The sequence below is a fragment of the Phalaenopsis equestris genome, unplaced genomic scaffold (genome assembly GCF_001263595.1).
Source record: "Phalaenopsis equestris unplaced genomic scaffold, ASM126359v1 Scaffold000002, whole genome shotgun sequence".
NCBI lineage: Eukaryota > Viridiplantae > Streptophyta > Magnoliopsida > Asparagales > Orchidaceae > Phalaenopsis > Phalaenopsis equestris.
The window spans coordinates 64,865,278-64,884,936 of NW_018164444.1; the positions used below are offsets into that span (position 1 = coordinate 64,865,278).

Consider the following 19,659-nt stretch of genomic DNA (forward strand, 5'->3'; position numbering starts at 1 on the left):
TTTACGAGAAAATATTATGTCTGGTAAGTCGGATGCTCGGTCGACGGCGTGGATCGTATCGTATCGATGGATGTAATAATTGATCATATGTAACAGTTTCCTCAGGGAGCGTGCATAAAAAGTAGCACTAATTATCTCATTTTAATTGTTAAATAATATGCCGGGTAAATATGAAATTCATAAGAATTGTGTGCTATGTACGTGCTGCCCCATAGAAACCCTTTATCTCTCGCAAGTCTTCTCTCTGCTTTTGATTATAATTTGATTCGAATAAGATGACTTAAATCGACCCCTTTAAAACGAAATAGTGAGACTGTTATTTCAAACCTTTGTCGTCGTTTCCAATATTATTTATTAGTATTTACCTTTTTTTTAGAGTTATTGCATGATTCTTTTTGAGGTTCATAAATCACTCGAGCTCATGCTTGCTATCGACCTATCAGAAAGATGAAAAAAACAAGAACTAAGTGATCATTGTCATGCATATGTAAGATATATATATATAAAGATGTAAAAATTGCGTGATATGTAGGCAAAAACATAATTTCAAGGAGAAAAGATCCCGTGTTATGATGTTGGATGATCATACTCGACAGAAGGAGATGATGGGATTTTGACTGAATTGTGACGTACAAAGATCTCCAAAACTCCTATCTTGCTCTTTCGGCTCCAACGCCACCTGAAAAACCAACCACCAATCTTTCTCTTTTGGTGGCGACGGGATTGCAACGTACGAGAAACTGCGTCGAAGACAATGACAAAATCACAACTTACAAAGATATCTGAAACTCTCGTCTTTCTCTTCCTTCCTTCGGCCTAACGGTGGGTGTTAATTTTGTTTTTATTCTAGTGTTTTGAGGGGTGAGATATATAATATCAAAAGTTTATGAGTGTTTATGCATGTAAATCCCCCTTTTATAAATTTAAGCACGTGTACAAATTGAAGAATCTTTCCACATGGAAGCCATCCCACTGATTCAAATTTCCAACTATGAACATGTAGTGCAATTAATATATTGCCGAAAGTAACCTCCCTTAGTCCGAGTCAACTCCAGTAGGGCTGTTAAATTCAATCCAAAATTTTAGCCCGTTGTTGTTCGACTCATTTATTTCGATCTGATCTGAATCAGAGCTAAAATTTGAATTAATTTTCGAGCGATTAATGATCTTCGAGTTAAATTAGCTAAATTCACAACCCTGACAACACTAATTCGATCCGATTTCGAGTCGGTTTGGAGTAGGCTTGAAACCGGCTCGAAAAAATTTGATGTAAAAATTTGGCTCATAAATTCGAATCAATTTCTGAGCCATATGGAGCTAAATTCACAGCATTCACTCCAAATAAAATAAATAAATGAAAACCAATTCACAGCATTCACTCCAAATAAAATAAATAAATAAATAAATGAAAACAAGACCTATATAAAAAACGCCATGGTGGGTTCGACCCACCCAATCTTCTCCATCTCTACCCCTGCTTCTCTCTGTCTTCACAGTTTCTTCATCTTCCTCCTCCTCTGAGAACTAGAAGAGAAGAGAAGAGAAGAGAAGATTGATAGAGATGGATCCTCCGACTGCGCAAAGGATGTCGACGACTGACGATCCTCAAGATGACGCCATTAATGAATGGTAAGTTCTCTCCCCCATCAAATTTTTTCCCTCTTTTTGTTTTTCCGTTTGACTTCGATTTTGATTTTGATTTTTTCTTTGAATCAGTTGCTCTTGTTGCTACGATTGCACTGCTAGCTGCTTAGATTTCTTGTGTTGTTCCTTCCTCTGCGAAAATTAGAAGACGATTTTGATTTCCTTCGAAAGAACATGGACAATCTGAATCATCCGATCTGTTTTCTTCCATGGATTTGATTTTTTCTCTTTTTTTTTTTTTTTTGATATTTGGAAATCCTGATTCATTGCGGCTCTTTCTGATTGGGTATCAGCATTGTATCTGTGCAGAAATAGTTGATACAAGAAATTTCTGACCTAAATCTGAGTGTTCGATACTTGATTGAAGTTTTCCATTAGCAGTGTAGATGCCTATTATTATTATTATTATTATTATTTAACATATTATACAATTATTATTTCTTTACTGATTTAATACCTGAATTTTTATATTTAATAGGATTTAGATATTTAATATTACATAAAAAATTAAAATATTATTATTATTGTTTTTAGTTAAATACACCTTTGCATAGCAGCTGAGTATTGTGAATATAAATTTACACACACACACACACATGTATATATATGCGCCACATTCTTAGATCGGTTAGTCGGGCATCTGCTCATCAGTTGTAAGTCCTCTCTGGTCTGGGATTCGAATCCGTTATGTATTAAGTTGTGGTATTCCATTAGTTAAGAGCATTAGAGATGACAGAGACTCCATTAATATGTGTTTTTTTGTTCAATTACATGCAAAGCACCCAAAACATTGCTATATACAAATCTGGCATCCTCTGCCATCCATTTTTCAAATTCTCACTCATATTTTTCCTTTTTATGAAATTCTCAATAATTTGATAGTTGCGTGCTTAAATACATCAATTTGGCAATTAAAAAATATCAAATTAGTGTTAGATTTTGTAAATAATAAAATTATTTATGCTATGTATTTAATTATCTTTTTTTTAATTTTTTTATGGCCATTTATCCATACCACCCACTTCTCATGTATCTATATATCTTCACCTAAACTTTATTTTTACATTTATGCCATCTAAATCTTTCATATTAGATAAAAATATCACTATTTTAGTTAAAAAAAAAACGTTTTTTTTTACATGAACGCATAAATACAAAAGTATGAAACGCTCTTTTTCATGCTATGCTTAAATAAGTTGGCATATATCTCTAAAAATTCAAATCTAGCTGTTAGATATGTAAAAACATATAAATTGAGGGGTATGCATGTAAATCTTCCTTTGTTTTTGGCTGAAATTTAAAAATCATCAAATGGATAAAGCAACACTATGAGGAGGATTGCCATTTTTGTCCTTTTGGTAGACCTTTTTTTTTTCAATAATTAAGACAAATATTTTGGACTTTTTTGGCATTTTTAGTGCTTTTTTATTGTCAATTTAGGATTTTTGAATAAGCTTAACCCAATTTGGATAGTTTTGTAATTTCCAAAATATGAATTTATGCCTACCAAATAAATTTAATTTTTTTATTTAATGACTTGAATTAAAAAGCTTAAGCATAACATAATTCAATTTTTATATAATTGTAGATAAATAAATTGTATGAAATAACATGAATTTTTATCCCCATGTTTGAAATTTATGATAAATTTAATTAGGAGTTGGAGCTGCATGCAGTTTTAATTCATGAAGGAGCGAAAACGTTGAAGATGTTGACGGTTTAACAAACGCAAATCTTTTTAGCGTTTAATGAAACGCAAAAAAAAATTTGCGTTTTTATTAATAATAGTAATATTATTATTATTTTTGCAGTTCATTTTCATGTTATTTAAAAGTTTAAAAATTAATATTAATTAACTGATTTTATTATGTTAAAGGGAAACGCAATTTTTGTAAGAAATTAATATTGTTTAATAGTTTAAAATTTTCATATCAATGTGATGACTACTGGTAGAAAAATTATTACATGAGTACTCTGCATGTAGAACTACTTGCAGAGTCTAATATCAAGCTGACATGTGGAAAGTCGGTCTCACCTGCATAAAAAAATGAAAATATGACTGAAAACGTGCGACACAGCCCAACTGAATATTCTCTCGCTATATTCTGAATATTTTTTGCGTTATTAATGTGTTATAGATATGTTATTAAGGAGTTGTTTATGAATAACACACAAATAACACATTAAAAATACGAAAAATATTTTCTAGCATAAATAATACTTCAATAACACACCAATAACACATGATTAACACGAAAAATATTCAGAATAATGTAAAGAGAATATTCCTATAACTCGGTCGAGCCGGGTCGCGCGTTTTAAATGTGTTATTGGTATTATAGTTTAAAAAACAGTAATGTCTCAAAATCAACTTAATAACACATGAATAACACGAAAAATATTCAGAATAACGCTGAGGGAATATTCATATAACAACGTCAGGTCGGGTCGTGCGTTTTCATTTTTTTTATTATTTTTTATAGAGGAGGTCCCCGAATTTCCTCATGTCCGCTCGAGATTGGACTCCGCAAACAGCTCTATATGCCGAGTCATGATGTAATAATTTTTCCCATTGCGAAAGGTTTGTTTGGTTTTTTATCTTTAATGATATGCTTCTAATTAAAAAAAAAATGATGTAAGCTAAAATTGATAAATCATATGAAAGTGAAATACAAAAATTAAGATTCGACATTAATTACATTTTTTTCATATAAAATTGAAATGCAAAAAAATAAAATAAAATAATAATAATAATAAATAAATAAAAACCGTCAACATTTTTAACGTTTTTTGTTCTTTAATATATTAAAATTGCATGCTCCTCCAACTCCTAATTAAATTTATTATGTTGCTCCTTCTGAAAATTTGAACTTTCTAATATTCTCTTAATATAAAATCTTTAATATGTTAATTAAAATATAAATAATATTTTTTTTAAAAAATAAATTTTAGAATCCTATAATTTGTGAATAAAAATTATCTTTAAAAACATAGATTAATTTTCATGGAGAACCAATCACATGATAAAATCTTGGAAAATTAATTTTTCAAAACAAAATAAAAATATTTTGACACAAATATTTATTATAATTAAATAATAAATTAGATTTAAATAATAAAAAAAATCATATAGTATGAGAAAGTGAGATACACGTTTAAAATACTTTTAAATTGGAATTTATTTTAAATATTTTATACATTAATCATTTTTAAAGGAGCTAATGAGTTTATGAGAAGTCAAAGTCGGCTCCATAACTCGTTGGCTTTTTGATGTCATGTTGAACACAAAATTACACCCGTAGTTGCAGAAAAAATGTTGCGTCCGAACAATGGCTGGGAACCACCGAAAGGAGAGGAGAAAAAAAAGAAAAGAAACAACCTCTGGCAGATTACAACTGTTGTCCGAACACAACTTGCGTTAGAAAAAATATTGCGTCCGAACAATGGCTGAGAATCACCGAAAGGAGAGGAGAAAAAAAAGAAAAGAAACAACATCTGGCAGATTGCAACTGTTGTCCGAACACAACTTGCATTGAGACTCTGGATGTAATACTTTTTTTCGTAGTTGTAACATATATATATATATATATATATATATATGTCTTTTAGTTGTTTAATCCATTTAGTATCTATATATATATATATATATACAAAATTGTTCAAGAAGATATAAATGCCAAGCATGTTATTAAATTAATGATGAGGCTACATTCACAAAACCAATTATAAATCAATTTTGAAAAATAATTAGTAAATATTAATTAAAAAAATAGAATATATGACTCCCGATTAATTAATGTGCAATTAATTGGCTTATAAATTCACTAAATCAATTGATGTCTCCTTGTGGTTGGCATTCGTTTTTACTCTATACAACTGTTGCCGAGTTGTTGCCCGGAGCCATTAGCTTGAGCATGGTTGAGCAAAGTCCTTTTATCTCTTTGGATCACTAAATCAATTGATGTCTCCTTGTGGTTGGCATGCGTTTCTACTCTATAACTGTTGCCGAGTTGTTGCCAGGAGCCATTAGCTCGAGCATGGTTGAGCAAAGTCCTTTTATCTCTTTGGCTGGAGATATGCAGTCTATGTGTCTTTGCAGATTAATTTTCTGCTTAATTGGTCATGAGCTATAATATATCAATTGAATAAGGCCTCTATTGGGGAAGCGCCACTACGTGTCAAATGACCCCCAAAAAAGTGTATTTCGGTCGGGTCATTTGACACATGACGCCCCGCAATTGGAGTCGGAATGCATTAGGACTCGTGAGCTAATATTTTTTCATAAAAACGAGAGGAATTTAGATACATACCACTCGATTCTCATGGATTTAATCATCTCACACCAAAACTTTCATTTTTACATGCATGGCACTGATTTCTTTGGTATCGCATCAAAAAGAGCACTAATTATCACTTTTTAACGGTTAAATCCATCTTTTCATGCATAGGTAAAGGGTTGTGAGTGTAAATATGAAAGTTTAGGTGTGAGATATGTAAATCCATAAGAATTGGGTGTCCCGCATGTTAATTTCCCTATATAAACAGATAGATCTATTGAAGGCTTCATGTCTATCATAACCAGGATTTTAGTAGAAATAATCTTGCATCCCTCAGTAGTGCGCAACAAATCCTCAGAAAAAACTTCATTGCAAGATTGGAATTTCTAATCCTTTCAATGATGATTTGTCAAAACAAAATTATCATATTTACATTGTAAGTTAAAAGCACCTAAATTTCAAAAAAATTACCTGAGTGACATCAGTTAATGTGGCATTTCAAGTTAAGGATTTCATCCGCAGTTTCCATCTTCTTAAGCTACTACTGCAAGTCAAGTCTCGCCATGGAACAGCAGCTAAAACAAATTAAACATTAACATGCCCAAGACAACGTATTCTACTATTCAGTTTCAAAATACCACAAAAAGTTTAGAGAAAACAATGTCAATCAAATCATCAGAAATAGAACAATCTACAAACATGCCACATAATTCTTATGCATTTAAATATCTAACACCTAAAGTTTGATAAAAAGGTAAATTTGGTTGTTTGCATTATTTGCCTTCTTTAGAAAGTCCATTTAAATGGTTAAAAATGGAGAAATCTATTATTACAAAGTAAATCAGCATAATCAACTTTTATTTTAAACCATCTTTTACTATAAAAAGTTGAAGTATAAGAGCAGCAACTAAACACAGACGTCCACGCAGGCCACCTTTAGCCAAGTGGTTGAGAACTTAGGCTTTTAACTGATGGGTCCTGAATTCAAGACATTACAAATGCATTGTGCGTGAGCTTGCGATTAAATTTTTGTCAAATGCATCAAAAAAAATACAAGGAAGATGTTTATCATTGCTTCAGGCTCTTCATTTTAAGAGTAAAGACGCAATCAAATGCTTAACATACATGATGCAAAACAACCATGAGCCAAAAGCTTTGCATACAAATGTCACTTATACGAGTAACTGAATTATTGTTACTACCTGATAAAAACTGGAAAAAAAAGGGAATTTACATGCATAGCACACAACTCTTTTGTATTTACGTATCTCACAACTAAACTTTCGTATTTACCAACATAGCACTTTGCTGTTTCAAACCTATGCATGAAAATGTGTATCTATCTTTTAAAAAATTATAATATTGCTATTTTCTATTGTGATATAACAGATCTGAGTGCTGTGTGTAAATATGGATGTTTAAATGTGAGATATGTAAATACATAAAAATTGTGTACTATGTATGTAAATGCCCAAAAAAACCAACTTACTTGAAGGACTAATTGCCCAGGCCCATGCAGGTTGAATAGCCCTCTATCGTCTTTAGTTGACTAGAAACTAAACAAGTCCCAAAATGAAAGCATCCAACAAGCTACCAGTCATGAGCTATCAAAATAATGAGTGTCCGTCAATATTTTTTAGAATAGCTAAAAAAGCTGACCACATTTCTATCAGTATAAGGTTGATGAATCACTATAATGGTATGACATTTCTAAATTGTATGCTCAAACTTAAAAAAAAAATTGTCAATGTCTGAAGTTAAAAATTCTCTATAGAAATCAGAATTTTAATTGATAGAAAAATATCAATAATGTTATAGCAAATCTTCCGTTCTCTAAAATACATTGCCTAAAATTTGGGACGGAGAAATCAGCTTTTGTATAAGATCAGCAAAAACTACAATTTACAAATTCCTAAAAAGATCAAATGTCAACTCTCTTCATCTATCAGCGCACCTTTGAATATCAAAAAAAAATCAACCACAATGTAAATATACAAAGCTCTGAACCTCCCACAAACTTGAAAAAGTATAAAGGAGCAAGCGATCTTTGTGGTTCAGTTCGAAATCCTTTGATGTTCCTATAGCTGGTAATAGAATAAAGTTAAACTTCCACTGTAAGTACTATGAAAAGAATACTTAAATAGCCAAAAAAAGGAAAACAAAGTACATACCAGACCCCTTGATCAAGAATAAATACATTTATGTGGGCCTCCAAAAATCTGTGGGGGTAAAATTGGCAAAACTATCACCTGAAGAGATAGAACATGAGTGTCAGAAATTGTATGACAAGCTAATAAATAGCATAATAACAAGGCAAAGCTCTACAATCAAAGCCACCTGGTAATGAAGCTCGAGATGGCGCTGAATAATGTTGGGGATGATAAAAATCAGTAGTAGTTAATCTGCAGTGTCCTGCAACAGAAACAATCATATCACTTTAGTCACCCGATATGAGGCAGAATATTCTTCTTCTAACAGCACTTTTGATAAATAGCTAGAGCAGGAAACTACTAGAGTGTTGAAATTTCTAACATTAAGGAAGACCTCATATAGTTCATCTACTTCAGCATGGTAAAAATATGCATGGCGACACATACCATCCTGTACAAAAGGTACACTTAAAGATGATGATGGTCTCCCTCCTTGGTTCCAAGCATCAGAATAACCTTGATCAGCATCACCAGGATGTGACATCCATTGCTCTTTTGCACCAAATGTTCCTTGACCAAGTAGGAAAGTTGAGGCGTGATGGAACATGGAATTTCCATGAGATAGATGGCCTGAGGGGATTTGAGAGCTTGTAAGGGAATGGTTTAGGATCTTCAGTGCTGGCAGGGAAGAATGAGGAGGCATCTGCTGGATAGTTTCACCGCATTGTTGAAATGACGAACTGGAGTAGGAAACTTGATGCAGTGATGAGTTGGCGGTGACATAGGTGGGTGTGATGAGGGAGGTGGAGGTGTAGGGGGAGGCGGTGAAGAAGGTAATGGCGGTGGAGAAGGTGGAGGATCTAAAGGAAGAAGTGGAGGAGATTCTGCCGGTAAAAGTAGGAGCCCATTATTATTACCAAATATAGATTCAAGGGCTGAGCAATGTTCCTTATGAAGTGTATAATTGTAGGTAGAAACTTCTCCTATAGATCTCTCTTCAAAAGATAATGTAAGTTCATCTTCCATCTCTATCTCATTCTCTACATGCTCCAATGTATGGTGACGTGCTTCCATTGGACGACCTTCAGAACCAGGAACGGCTTCAAAAATACCTAATTTATGTGGAGAAAGTCCTGCGGTATGATTGCATAGACTGCTCGGAAAATCTTCATCATCTTCCAAAACATGCGTAGAAAGAATTCCAGGAAACAAGAATGTTGTATTGCTGGAAGAAAGTAACCATACTCAATATATTGCTGCACTATATTCAAATTTTACAGACAAACAAAGCCATTAATAATTTCATAGTAACATACCAGATCTCCACGTTGTTTTGAAAAGAAAAAACAACAAAAATCACATGGACAAAACATTCGCCTTCAAGTTCTTAACAAAATAAGCTTTTCATGGAGAAAACAAAATGTTTCACACATGGGATTGAATATTATATAGAATGGTGGGCAAAATCTAGGTGTTTTGTAAATGTGCCTCCAAGTTGTTTCTCGTATCTTAGGCAATAGTTGTAATCTGCATGGTGAAGTATTGTTAATCTTCATGGGCTGATATGCAACATAAGTTTCTAGAGCAATATTTGTTGATTTAAGAAAAAAATAAGAATTAAACGTATCATCATTTTAAGGATTTAAACAAAGTGATTATAATGTTTTTGAATATTATAGAAGGTTCCAAAATGTTGTGGCTAAATAGCATTTATCTCTAGGTTATAATGTTTCCCTGTTTTACTACGAGAAATTAGTGATGAATTAAGCTACAATTCACCATAAACTCTATATGTGGCTTCTTATGTGGTTCTAGATGTTAAGAATATTATAACTAATTTATTATTAAGTCTATTGTACCTATGTTTACTCCAAAAAAAAAAAAACTCAATAAAATATTATCTGATGAAGAACGAGGATGATTGAGTTAGATTCTCATGAACAATTTATAGCTAATGAGTACTTAATAATATATTAAATCTGGAAGTTGATTTGCAAATACACGTGCTGTGAATAAATTTGAATATGCATCTAAAATGAATGATGTTCATGAACTTGAACCTATACTTGAATATGCATCTAAAATGAATGATACTCATGAACTTCATGTGGTGGTGAGTATCCTTATGTAGCACTGTTGAATGCCAGGTCAGTTTTTGGCATTTATTGAATATTAGGTGTTTTTTCAAAGAATAATTTTAGTAAATAATAATATGTCAGATTGATAAGCACAAATAGGAGAAAATGGAGATCATTTTTATCCAAGAATTGAAACAAGATTTCACATGACATAAAAAGAAGCAAGAACTGAAGTACAGAAAAAAACATATAATGGTAATGCCAGATTGTACAAAAATTGTAATGAAAATTTATAAATAGCAACTAATATGTACCTTCCATACTGATCTACGTGCAAGCTTTCCACTTCTCTAATGGGATCGTCCACACATTGTTCAGCACAAGTTGGAATTCTACTGGAAAACTCAGATTTCAAGCCATCACTAAGAAACTCAATTTCTTCTATGTAGTGACGAAGGATATATTCTGGCAAAATTCTCCTCTCTTGCCACAACGTCAAAACCTTTACACAACATTTTAATAATTAGAAAGAACAAACTTTAGCTACTCCTATTAATAATACAGGAAAAACCCACTTTTTGAAAATAGAAATACCTTCAGACACTGGCGTCTATTCTCCTGGGCAGAAGAACCAGAAGGAGCAGCAGCACCCAAAATGCGTGGTAAAGCTGCTTGGACAAGAGGTGCATACGATGCCTCTGCAATGCTCAGAAATTTCCAAAATACTGTTATGAGACAAACTTTTGAAGCCCTACTCTACTATGACATTGATTTATGTTTTTAGTAAAACAAAAGATTTAAATATATACAGTTTAAATCCAAAATAACCGATTGACTATTCATGCGTGACCAATTTAGCCTTAGAATAGCACACCTTTCTAATTTAGTCTATCGACTATACAGAATTTATTTAAATGACCCCTCATAGACTAAATTGGAATCAAGTCTGTATGGTCAACGGGACTAAAAATGTGTGTATTTTCAACACTCTTCGAATGGGAAAATTATAACCGTCTGGAGTGGCAGAGGCATTTTATCAGAGGGATGAAGTATGTGTGAGAAAGAAGGGTTGTATCAATGAAAGAGATTATTAGTCGAATGAAATAATTTGGTAAACTATCAAAACAGAAAATCAAGAAGATTTCGCAGAATCATTCAGAAAAGACCTAAATAAATAAGAAGCAAAATAGATATAGAACAATCATTTTTTTCGTTGAAGGTTAGCAATTGAATTCAAATTAAATAAAAAAAGGAAGTAAACCGCCATTTAATTTTGTAAGCACTCACCTTTCAACTTTTGCGAGCATTGAGTGATAGAGTCCACAAGGAAGAACAGGTCAATCCTATGAGAAAGGCTTGGTTCATCTTCCAATTTGTGTATAAGAAGTTCAACAACCTGCAAATCAGCAGATGAGCCGATGACCAAGATCCCTGATTCAGCAAATTTCAATTGGAAACTACGACTAAGAATAAAAAATAAAGTTGGCATGATTATGTATATTGCAAATATAAAGGAAAAAACACTTTACAGCGCTCCCTTACTATATCTTTGTCCACATATGCGTGAAAAAAAGTTTATCTCAGTATATTATTTGCTGCATATTCCTGGTATTTAAAATGTAGAATGAGGAGTTCAACTAGAAAAAAAAAGAATAATCCATAACCATATTTTTCTTTCGAGCAGGGCGAGCGCTTGAACACGACACCTTGGGATTCTTCATTTTGTTTACAACCAATCTTCTACCTATTCGAGGATTTCGAGCACAGTTCATAACCAGTTAACCTTAACAATTAACTGAAAAAATAGAACTAAAGAAATGTTCTAGTCACAAAAAATCTAAATTCCTTACAATACCGATTAAAATATGTTGTAGGACAGAAAAACTGACAACAAATATGAATAAGCATACAGAGTTGACCATACATAATACAAAGAGCTACTACAGGTTATGTGGAAATCATAGTTTTGATAAGAAATTAAGATTTTGGAATAAAAATAAATAAAAATTATTAAGAGAAGCACACACCTCATTTGCAATACCATATTTAGCACAGTCTATAGCATGACGAGTTGCACGTCTGATACTATCTCGAGTTCGTGATAATGTTTCTATCATTCCTTCGAAAGCCTCTCTAGCAACCTCAACTTCACTACTACCATTTGAACAATCAGTACGTAGCAAGTTTCCTTTTCTTTGATGAGAATGTGCTAGTCTTTTCTTTGCTTGAGCAGCTGCAATAAGATGTTTCATTGACATAGTAGAATTTGTCAATTTGCTATCAGCAGAATCAGCAGTAGCCTCCCTCGTAATATAAGACCTACATCAAAGAAATATTTATAAAGTTTTCCTTAGCCTGTAAGCACACTGAATGAATTACATATACCAAGAACAGCATGAGCATATATACACACCTTTGTCCTGCTAAAAGATCTTTCTCAGCCGTAAAATTAAGATGGGACCTGTTTTCAGGAACAAGTACTGAAATGTTGGATTTGGGTAAAGCACTGTATTTCTTTCTACCATGTTGCTCGAGAGCTTCGAGACTCCCCAAATTGTCAGTATAGCCAGAGCTAACTAAAGTTTTCAGTTCGTTATTGGCTGCTCTACCATTTGAAGAAGCAGATTTACACTTTTTTCTCTTAACAGAATTTGAGCTGGCAAGCAAGTCTGCAGAACGTTTCAGCACATTCGCTTCATCATTACGAAGCCTAGAAGCTGAATAGCAACTCTCCATCGACTCCATGCTACCTGTGACATTGTTGGAAGATTTATTAACTCCAGAGCTCACATTTCCAATAAAATTTTTATCCATATTTGAAAGTGAACCATTCTGAGGAAAGTTCCAACAAGATTCCGGCTGCATATCAGATTTTCTTCCAGAACCTGAACATTCTCTCAAAGTGACAGTAGTAACACGGTGAACTGGAGTTCTACGTTCTTCACCATCATCATCTTCCAGGAACCTCAAAGCTCTCCTTCTAGGAGGCAAAGGAATTAAAGAGGTACTATTGTGTTTAAAATTCATTCCAATAGTCACAATCCTGTTCTTCGTTGAGTCTTCACTGCCAGTGGATGAAGATTTTGAAACATCACCTGATCCATTGAACAATTTTATTACTCCTGACTGGTTCATGTTATCACATGGTGGTGTTGTGGATGGGATGCAATTATCAGCTCGTACAGATTCAGGCCTCACAAAGTTTAAATTCTTGTTGTTCTTTTTTCCTCCAGTTAAATGCGATGATTCACTTTTACCGGAGCTTTTGGAGATGTTAACTCTCTCATTCTTAAATAGTGAGCTTTTAGCCGAGGGTAAAACTCCATCATCACTCATCTTACGTTTAATAGCTCCAGACTGGAAGTAGTCACCTTTACGGTCTATAGAAGGCTCCAAAACTGGGTTCCCCTCAGAAGTTGCTAGTTTTCCCACTACAAGATCTTCCCTTGGTATGCACTTTTTAGTAGACTTTTTCTTGTTGCTTCCTAACACGCCAGGTTTTCCTCCATTGCTAGTATTTCCTTCCATCTTCTGAGCAACGCCAGAAAATTCTTTAGAGACAGACTCAGCTCTACCTAGACGAGTAAATGAATAACCTGCAGAACAAAGCTTCTTCATTTTATCTTGTTTTTAATGCTTTTATGCATTTTGAGAGTATTATAAACATTGATATGCAGGATAGAAAGTTCAGATGCAGTTCCTTGGTCATTTCCTTCTACCTTTGTGGGATAACTCAAACTTCAAGAAAAAACAATGCCGCATGAGAGGCCAATGAAACTCCAAACAATGTAAGGCTCTGGAGGGTTTGATGTACAACTACTAGAAAAGGAATTTTAACAAACAATATAAAGTAGACAATACATTTAAAAAACGGGGTAAGCTCACACCAATGCAAAAAAGTATATATTTCTTAAAAAAAGGAATAAATGAATGAAGAAATTAACTATTGCATCAGCACCACATGCCCTGGCTGAAGGCATTAATACGTTACAATCGAAGAATAAATTCCCCTTACAAACTCTACTTAACCTCTTCAATTGCTACCCATTAAAGCCATAAATTCTACGAAACCACTTTCCAAATTTGGCACAGACCCACATAAACTCTGCCCAGCTTCTTTACAAAACAAACGTATTAGGCTTTATGAAAGTTAACTAGTAAAATGGAGATGCATTTTTCTTCTTAAACCGAATTAAATGTAATCAATGACAAGTGCAAGTTAACGTGAAGCTCTATGAGAAACCAAATGTGGTGTCCTATGAAGAGTATTAATAGTGGTGATATCGGAGAAAGCCCAAACTAGAATAGGAATAGAAATAATATTGCTGAAATTGAAATTGGCTACAGAAACGACTCCTCAAGACATGAAATAAACGATAGTAAACATAAAAAGACACAGGGGCGGCGGCGGGGAGCTGAGCGGCCATTAGACAGCAGCTAGGATGGCGGCCCAAGGGTTGCGGCGGTATCAGATGGTTGGTGTGGGATGGTGACAGTGGCAGAAATGTTGAGACTGTAAGTATGGTAATAAGCTATAATGTGGGAGAGGGCTTTCATAGCAGCATGAGAGGTTGGGAGGGATAGTAGCAGCAGCAGGAGGCATTGGACAGCAACCCAGCTGCGACGGGGGAGGAATAGGATGAGCGGGTGATGTAAGCCTGTTGTTGGTTGAGGGGCAAGTGACGGGAGGAAGGGTAAAGGATCGATGGGAAGTTGGCGGATAGGGCAGTTGGAGATGCGGGCAAGGCAGGCTGCAAAAGGGAAGAACAGAAAAGCTGCAGTTAGTGGACAGCAGGCTGAAGGATAGTGTGGTTTGTTAGTTAGCAAATTTAGAGTTAATCTTTTTTAAATTAAGATTAATTTTCAAACGTCTGATAAAAAATTAATAGTCATTTGAAAATTGGATAGTGAAATGAACTAGGTTGAAAGATATATTGATCCAGCAGTCTAAACTTCAATTAATTACAATGAGAGGTGTTAAGTTGGGTCAAGCTCGATTCATCCTCAGCTTGAGCTTGATTAAATAATCGAGTTCGAGTCAGCTCACTAGCTGACTTGTTTAATATAAAAGAAAGAAAAAAAATTAATTTAAGTTAGTGATATAATGAAATCACAAGTTAAACGAAAAACTAAGAGAAAAATAATAATAAATCATGAGATATAAAATATTAAATATTTTTTTAAATATTTTTAATAATTTAAAGATAAAGTCATAAAAAAAATATTTTGAGATATTTTTTATTAATATATTTATATAGGAGCTGTCTCACAAGCTAACAAGTCGAATCAAGGTTGGCTTGATGTTAGTTAATCAAACTCAGCTCACGAGCCACTTATCGAGCCGATGAGTCGGACCATGAGTCAATTTGGCTCACACACATAATTACAACTTTTCAAATTTCAACTGTAAAATAATCTTAGTATTAGACCAATTGGTCAAAAAAAAAAACTAGTTCATAATTAGACAAATCAGTTATGTCCAATTTTTAACCTAGACTAGAACAAACTAGCTAAAACTAGAAAAATAAGTTTGAGTAAACCTATACAGATTTCAGGTCTCCCTTATAAAATTCAAATCAACTCGAGCAATCTTGTCATTCTGAAAAACCATAATTAATAATCTTGAATTAGAAACTCATTTATAATAAGAACTTCAGATTTTTTCTTGTGGGTGTATGTTATACAAATTGGGCAATCATGTGCATTCCTTATCAAGTTGACACTAAACTTACACCTAGTGATGAGACATGTAACAACAATTAAAATATCAAGGTCATATAAATAAACAATATTTTAAAATCCACTAAATATGGGCACATAGTTTTCATGCACGCATTCATGAATATGGTTAAACTTTACATACATTAATTTCATGATAATGATATGTAATGCAATTTCTATCTATTATAAAAAATATATGCCAAGATCTAACAAACAAAGGCTAATAATAAAAGAACTATATACAAAAAAATCTTCTCAATTTTCGTTTACCTCATCCAATCAACAACTAATTACCAGTAAATGAGCTAAAAATCTAGACAAACTAAGGAGATACTTGTATGCTTTATAATATATGATCGAAATATGGCATATTTTAGGTCCAAAAAAAATATTATGGCGTGTACTTTAGAACATATTAAGCTAATAAATTGTTTTAAAATTTAAAGAACTAATACACAATAGAAAAAATTGAATCAAAACTTGCCTTCAATACTCCAATCAATTATGAGCATGGTGCTTAATCTTGCAGCATTAGCTCATTAGAAGTAACTCCTTATTATGAAATTACTCTTAATTCTCCTTAACAAGGCTTCTTTCCTCGAGCAAAACTCTAAGTATAAGGTTCATCAACTACAAAATAAAGGAGGGTAGAAGGTTGGAGAGAAAATGGTGGTGAGAGATTGGGGATTTATTATTTTTGTAAGATTTTTTTCTCAGATCTAAATTATGAAGAGAAAGAGAGGGTTGGTTGTTTTTTAAGGCCAAATCATATATAACTGGCATCTTCAACTTTAATTTCAAAATAAATAATTCAAGATGAGATATCAATAACCACCAAAGTACTAGAATTAATTGAAGCAAAAATAGCTCGCGACCAAAACTTAAACATCCAACCTCAAAATTATTCATTCCTCTAAACATGCCACATCATGTATAAGTAGTTCGGATTTCTAAACAATACCAAAGGCAATCCAATAAGAAGTCTGCAGACCTACACCACATGTACTTATAAGCACTATTGATTAAGATCTTACATACAAACTTCTATGCATATTTCTATGTGTAATTCTAGCTTAGTTTGTTGGATTGTAATGACTCAGCTTCATATTTCGCATGGTCAAGACTAATAATCAAGGGATACCAACTAGACTTGCACAAAAGCTCGGTAACCACTAAACATTTATTACTAGGCTGACTTATGGCCGCCTTGGACAAATTTGTTGACCAACTCATCAAACTTGGTTGAACCCAATCCATTAGATGTCTTTAACACAACAAAGGGACATTAACAAACATACCATCCAATTCCTCAGTATTTACATATCTAACGTCTAAAGTTCACTTGTTACATTAATACAACCAAAATCTTTTATATCAGATAAAAAAGTGCCACTATTTTAACTTTTAAAAAGTGAAATACACCCTTTCATGCATAGGAAATGTGGCATGTATGAAAAAATTGAACTTTAGGTGTCAGATATGCAATACATAAGAATTTAGTGGTATGTATGTAAATCTTCAAAAAAAAAAAAACCAAGCTTGGACAGTATGAAGCATCACCACTGATCAACAGAAATAGTAATCCCTTATTACATAAGTAAATCTGAATCAATCAAAACTCAAAATGACTTGACAAAAGCTAGATCTAACCCCAACAATAAATCCAGCTAATAACGTCTAACCTTATGTCTGAAGATAAGAACAACCTTAGAACATTAACATTCATCCTCAATTGGTTGCATTCAACTCTTTCACATGCTATGTTCCTCACTTCCTCGTTTCCTTGCCATTATTATTACCTTTGCAGTATTATTAAGCGGCATTTACATACATACCCATCAATTCCAACGTACTTACAAATCTAACATCTAAGATTTATTTTCTATATCTATACCACTCAAGTCTTTTATATCCCATAAAAAATGCCACATTTTAAAATTTAAAAAGTGAAATCAAACTTCTCATGAAGTAAATAAAAAATTAAATTTTTGGTGTTACATATGTAAATACATAGGAATTACAGTCGATTCGTGTGCTCTGTTATTGCAATGCGTCCAAGATTTTCATCCACAAGTTATTGACAAAAAAGAACTGATGTATTATGCAATGGCAACAGAGACTACTAACTACAGAAAGAATGAAAGATTAAAGCTCCAGAACTGAAAAATAACTTAGATCACACCAAGAAATGTCAACTAGCAGCATCAGAAGTTAGTGTAGTGAAAATGTGCAACTCAGAAACACCAAAAAAAAAAAAAACAAAAGACGGCCAAGAACATATGAGGATCTTCAACAAAACAAGAGTTGGGGCTACACCTATTAATCTAGAAAATAAGTAAATAACATATTTCCTAAAATCCACCTACTCCATAACTACAAGATACATGTCCATAATGTTCTAGGCTCGCACTTAAACATTCTACCTATTCCTCAACCACAAACCCTTTGCCTTGTTCCATTGCCCACCATAATTCTCTAAAATGGAGAACATTTCCTTTTTATGAATTCATAGAAATACCAACACATTAGCTAAAAATCAAATTCAAATAACCAGCGCTCCACAATCTATCTTCTATAATTCAATCCAAAAAATATCCACAATTCAATAAAAATAGTTCTAGAGCAAATAGACTAATCAAAACCTGTACCGGCAATAGAAATTACAGGTTGCACCCAAGCAGGCCACGCTGGGAATCCCTTGACCTTCGCGACAACCAGATCTTCAAGCAGAGTTTCGAACACCTTCGCGACGTTCGTTCACTTTCTTCTCCTTGGCGCTATGAGAAAGAAGAAACCTCGCCGTAGCAACCGAACACACCTTCGCTCAGGGCACCAAAAAACTCTAAGGCAATGAGAATACAAAGCTCCTATGGCGATGGAGGAGTGATATAGTAGGTTTCTGTATGCGCGAAGCGGCCGCGCGCCATTTTTTACGGCGGCGACGGGATCAAGCAAGCTTTGCGGTCCAAGGAACGAACCCAGGGCCCTATACGTGGAGGACGTGGAGGAGGGCCGGAGAGAGAAGGTTTCGGATTTACCAAACTGTAAGAAGGAACCCACAAAAAAGGTAAATTATTTTATGGATTAATTAAAAAGAAATTAATAAATCTATATATTTAATTTCTGATTTTAACTTCTACAAACTCACCTATTAATTATTCTATGCGGACAGCGCACTAAAAAAAAAAAAAAAAAAAAAAAAAAATCTACTGACATACATTTTTTTTTGTAAATTGAGTGTTTTTATTAGTTCACCTGCGTACGCAATAATTATGTGAAATACGTAAATACATAAAAATTAGGGGTTGTTCATGTAAATTCCCCTAATTTTATATGTTAGATATATAAATACATAAAAATTATTATATAAGCATTTAATATTTTCTAATTAAAAATAATTCATGCCAATAAACTATTTATTCTTGTAGGAATACCTTCCTTTTTTAAAAATAATGAATTTGTTGAAAAAAATAAATATTTTGAAATTTGATTTGTTTTAGATTTAATGTTTTTATTTCTGAAGTTAACATGTAAACATTAATTAGATTTTAATTAATTATTGCTTTAAATATATATTTTTTCGTGCTTTTTTTCTGTTTTGCAAGAACGAATAAATAGCAAGTAGGTTCCCATTTTAAAAAGCATGAGTCTCAACGTCCAAAAAAGAACAATAACATAGCAAGATTTACAAATCTACCACTCAATTCAAATGTATTTGCATATCTAACACAAAAACTTCAATTTTCGCATACATGCCACCATTCCTATGAATATATATATATATATATA

At 33.1% G+C, this 19,659-nt stretch overlaps 2 protein-coding genes across 2 annotated transcripts; both read right to left on the reverse strand.

Moving 5' to 3' along the window:
- Positions 1-7,690: 7,690 nt before the first annotated feature.
- Positions 7,691-8,835, reverse strand: LOC110039362. Its single transcript, XM_020744396.1, has 4 exons — positions 8,519-8,835; positions 8,259-8,333; positions 8,093-8,170; positions 7,691-8,005 (listed from the first exon to the last, which is right to left on the reverse strand). The coding sequence occupies exons 1-3, from the start codon at positions 8,772-8,774 to the stop codon at positions 8,121-8,123; spliced, it is 381 nt and encodes a 126-aa protein (XP_020600055.1). The 5' UTR covers positions 8,775-8,835; the 3' UTR covers positions 7,691-8,005; positions 8,093-8,120.
- A 37-nt stretch (positions 8,836-8,872) lies between these two features.
- On the reverse strand, positions 8,873-18,900 carry LOC110019625 (ENHANCER OF AG-4 protein 2-like; the record flags this gene model as incomplete). The annotated part of the gene is made up of 7 exons (XM_020717369.1): positions 18,535-18,900; positions 12,563-13,745; positions 12,177-12,468; positions 11,437-11,545; positions 10,744-10,847; positions 10,464-10,651; positions 8,873-9,296 (listed from the first exon to the last, which is right to left on the reverse strand). Coding segments are annotated over exons 2-7 (2,232 nt in total), but the record flags the coding sequence as incomplete, so codon positions are not given.
- Positions 18,901-19,659: the final 759 nt, after the last annotated feature.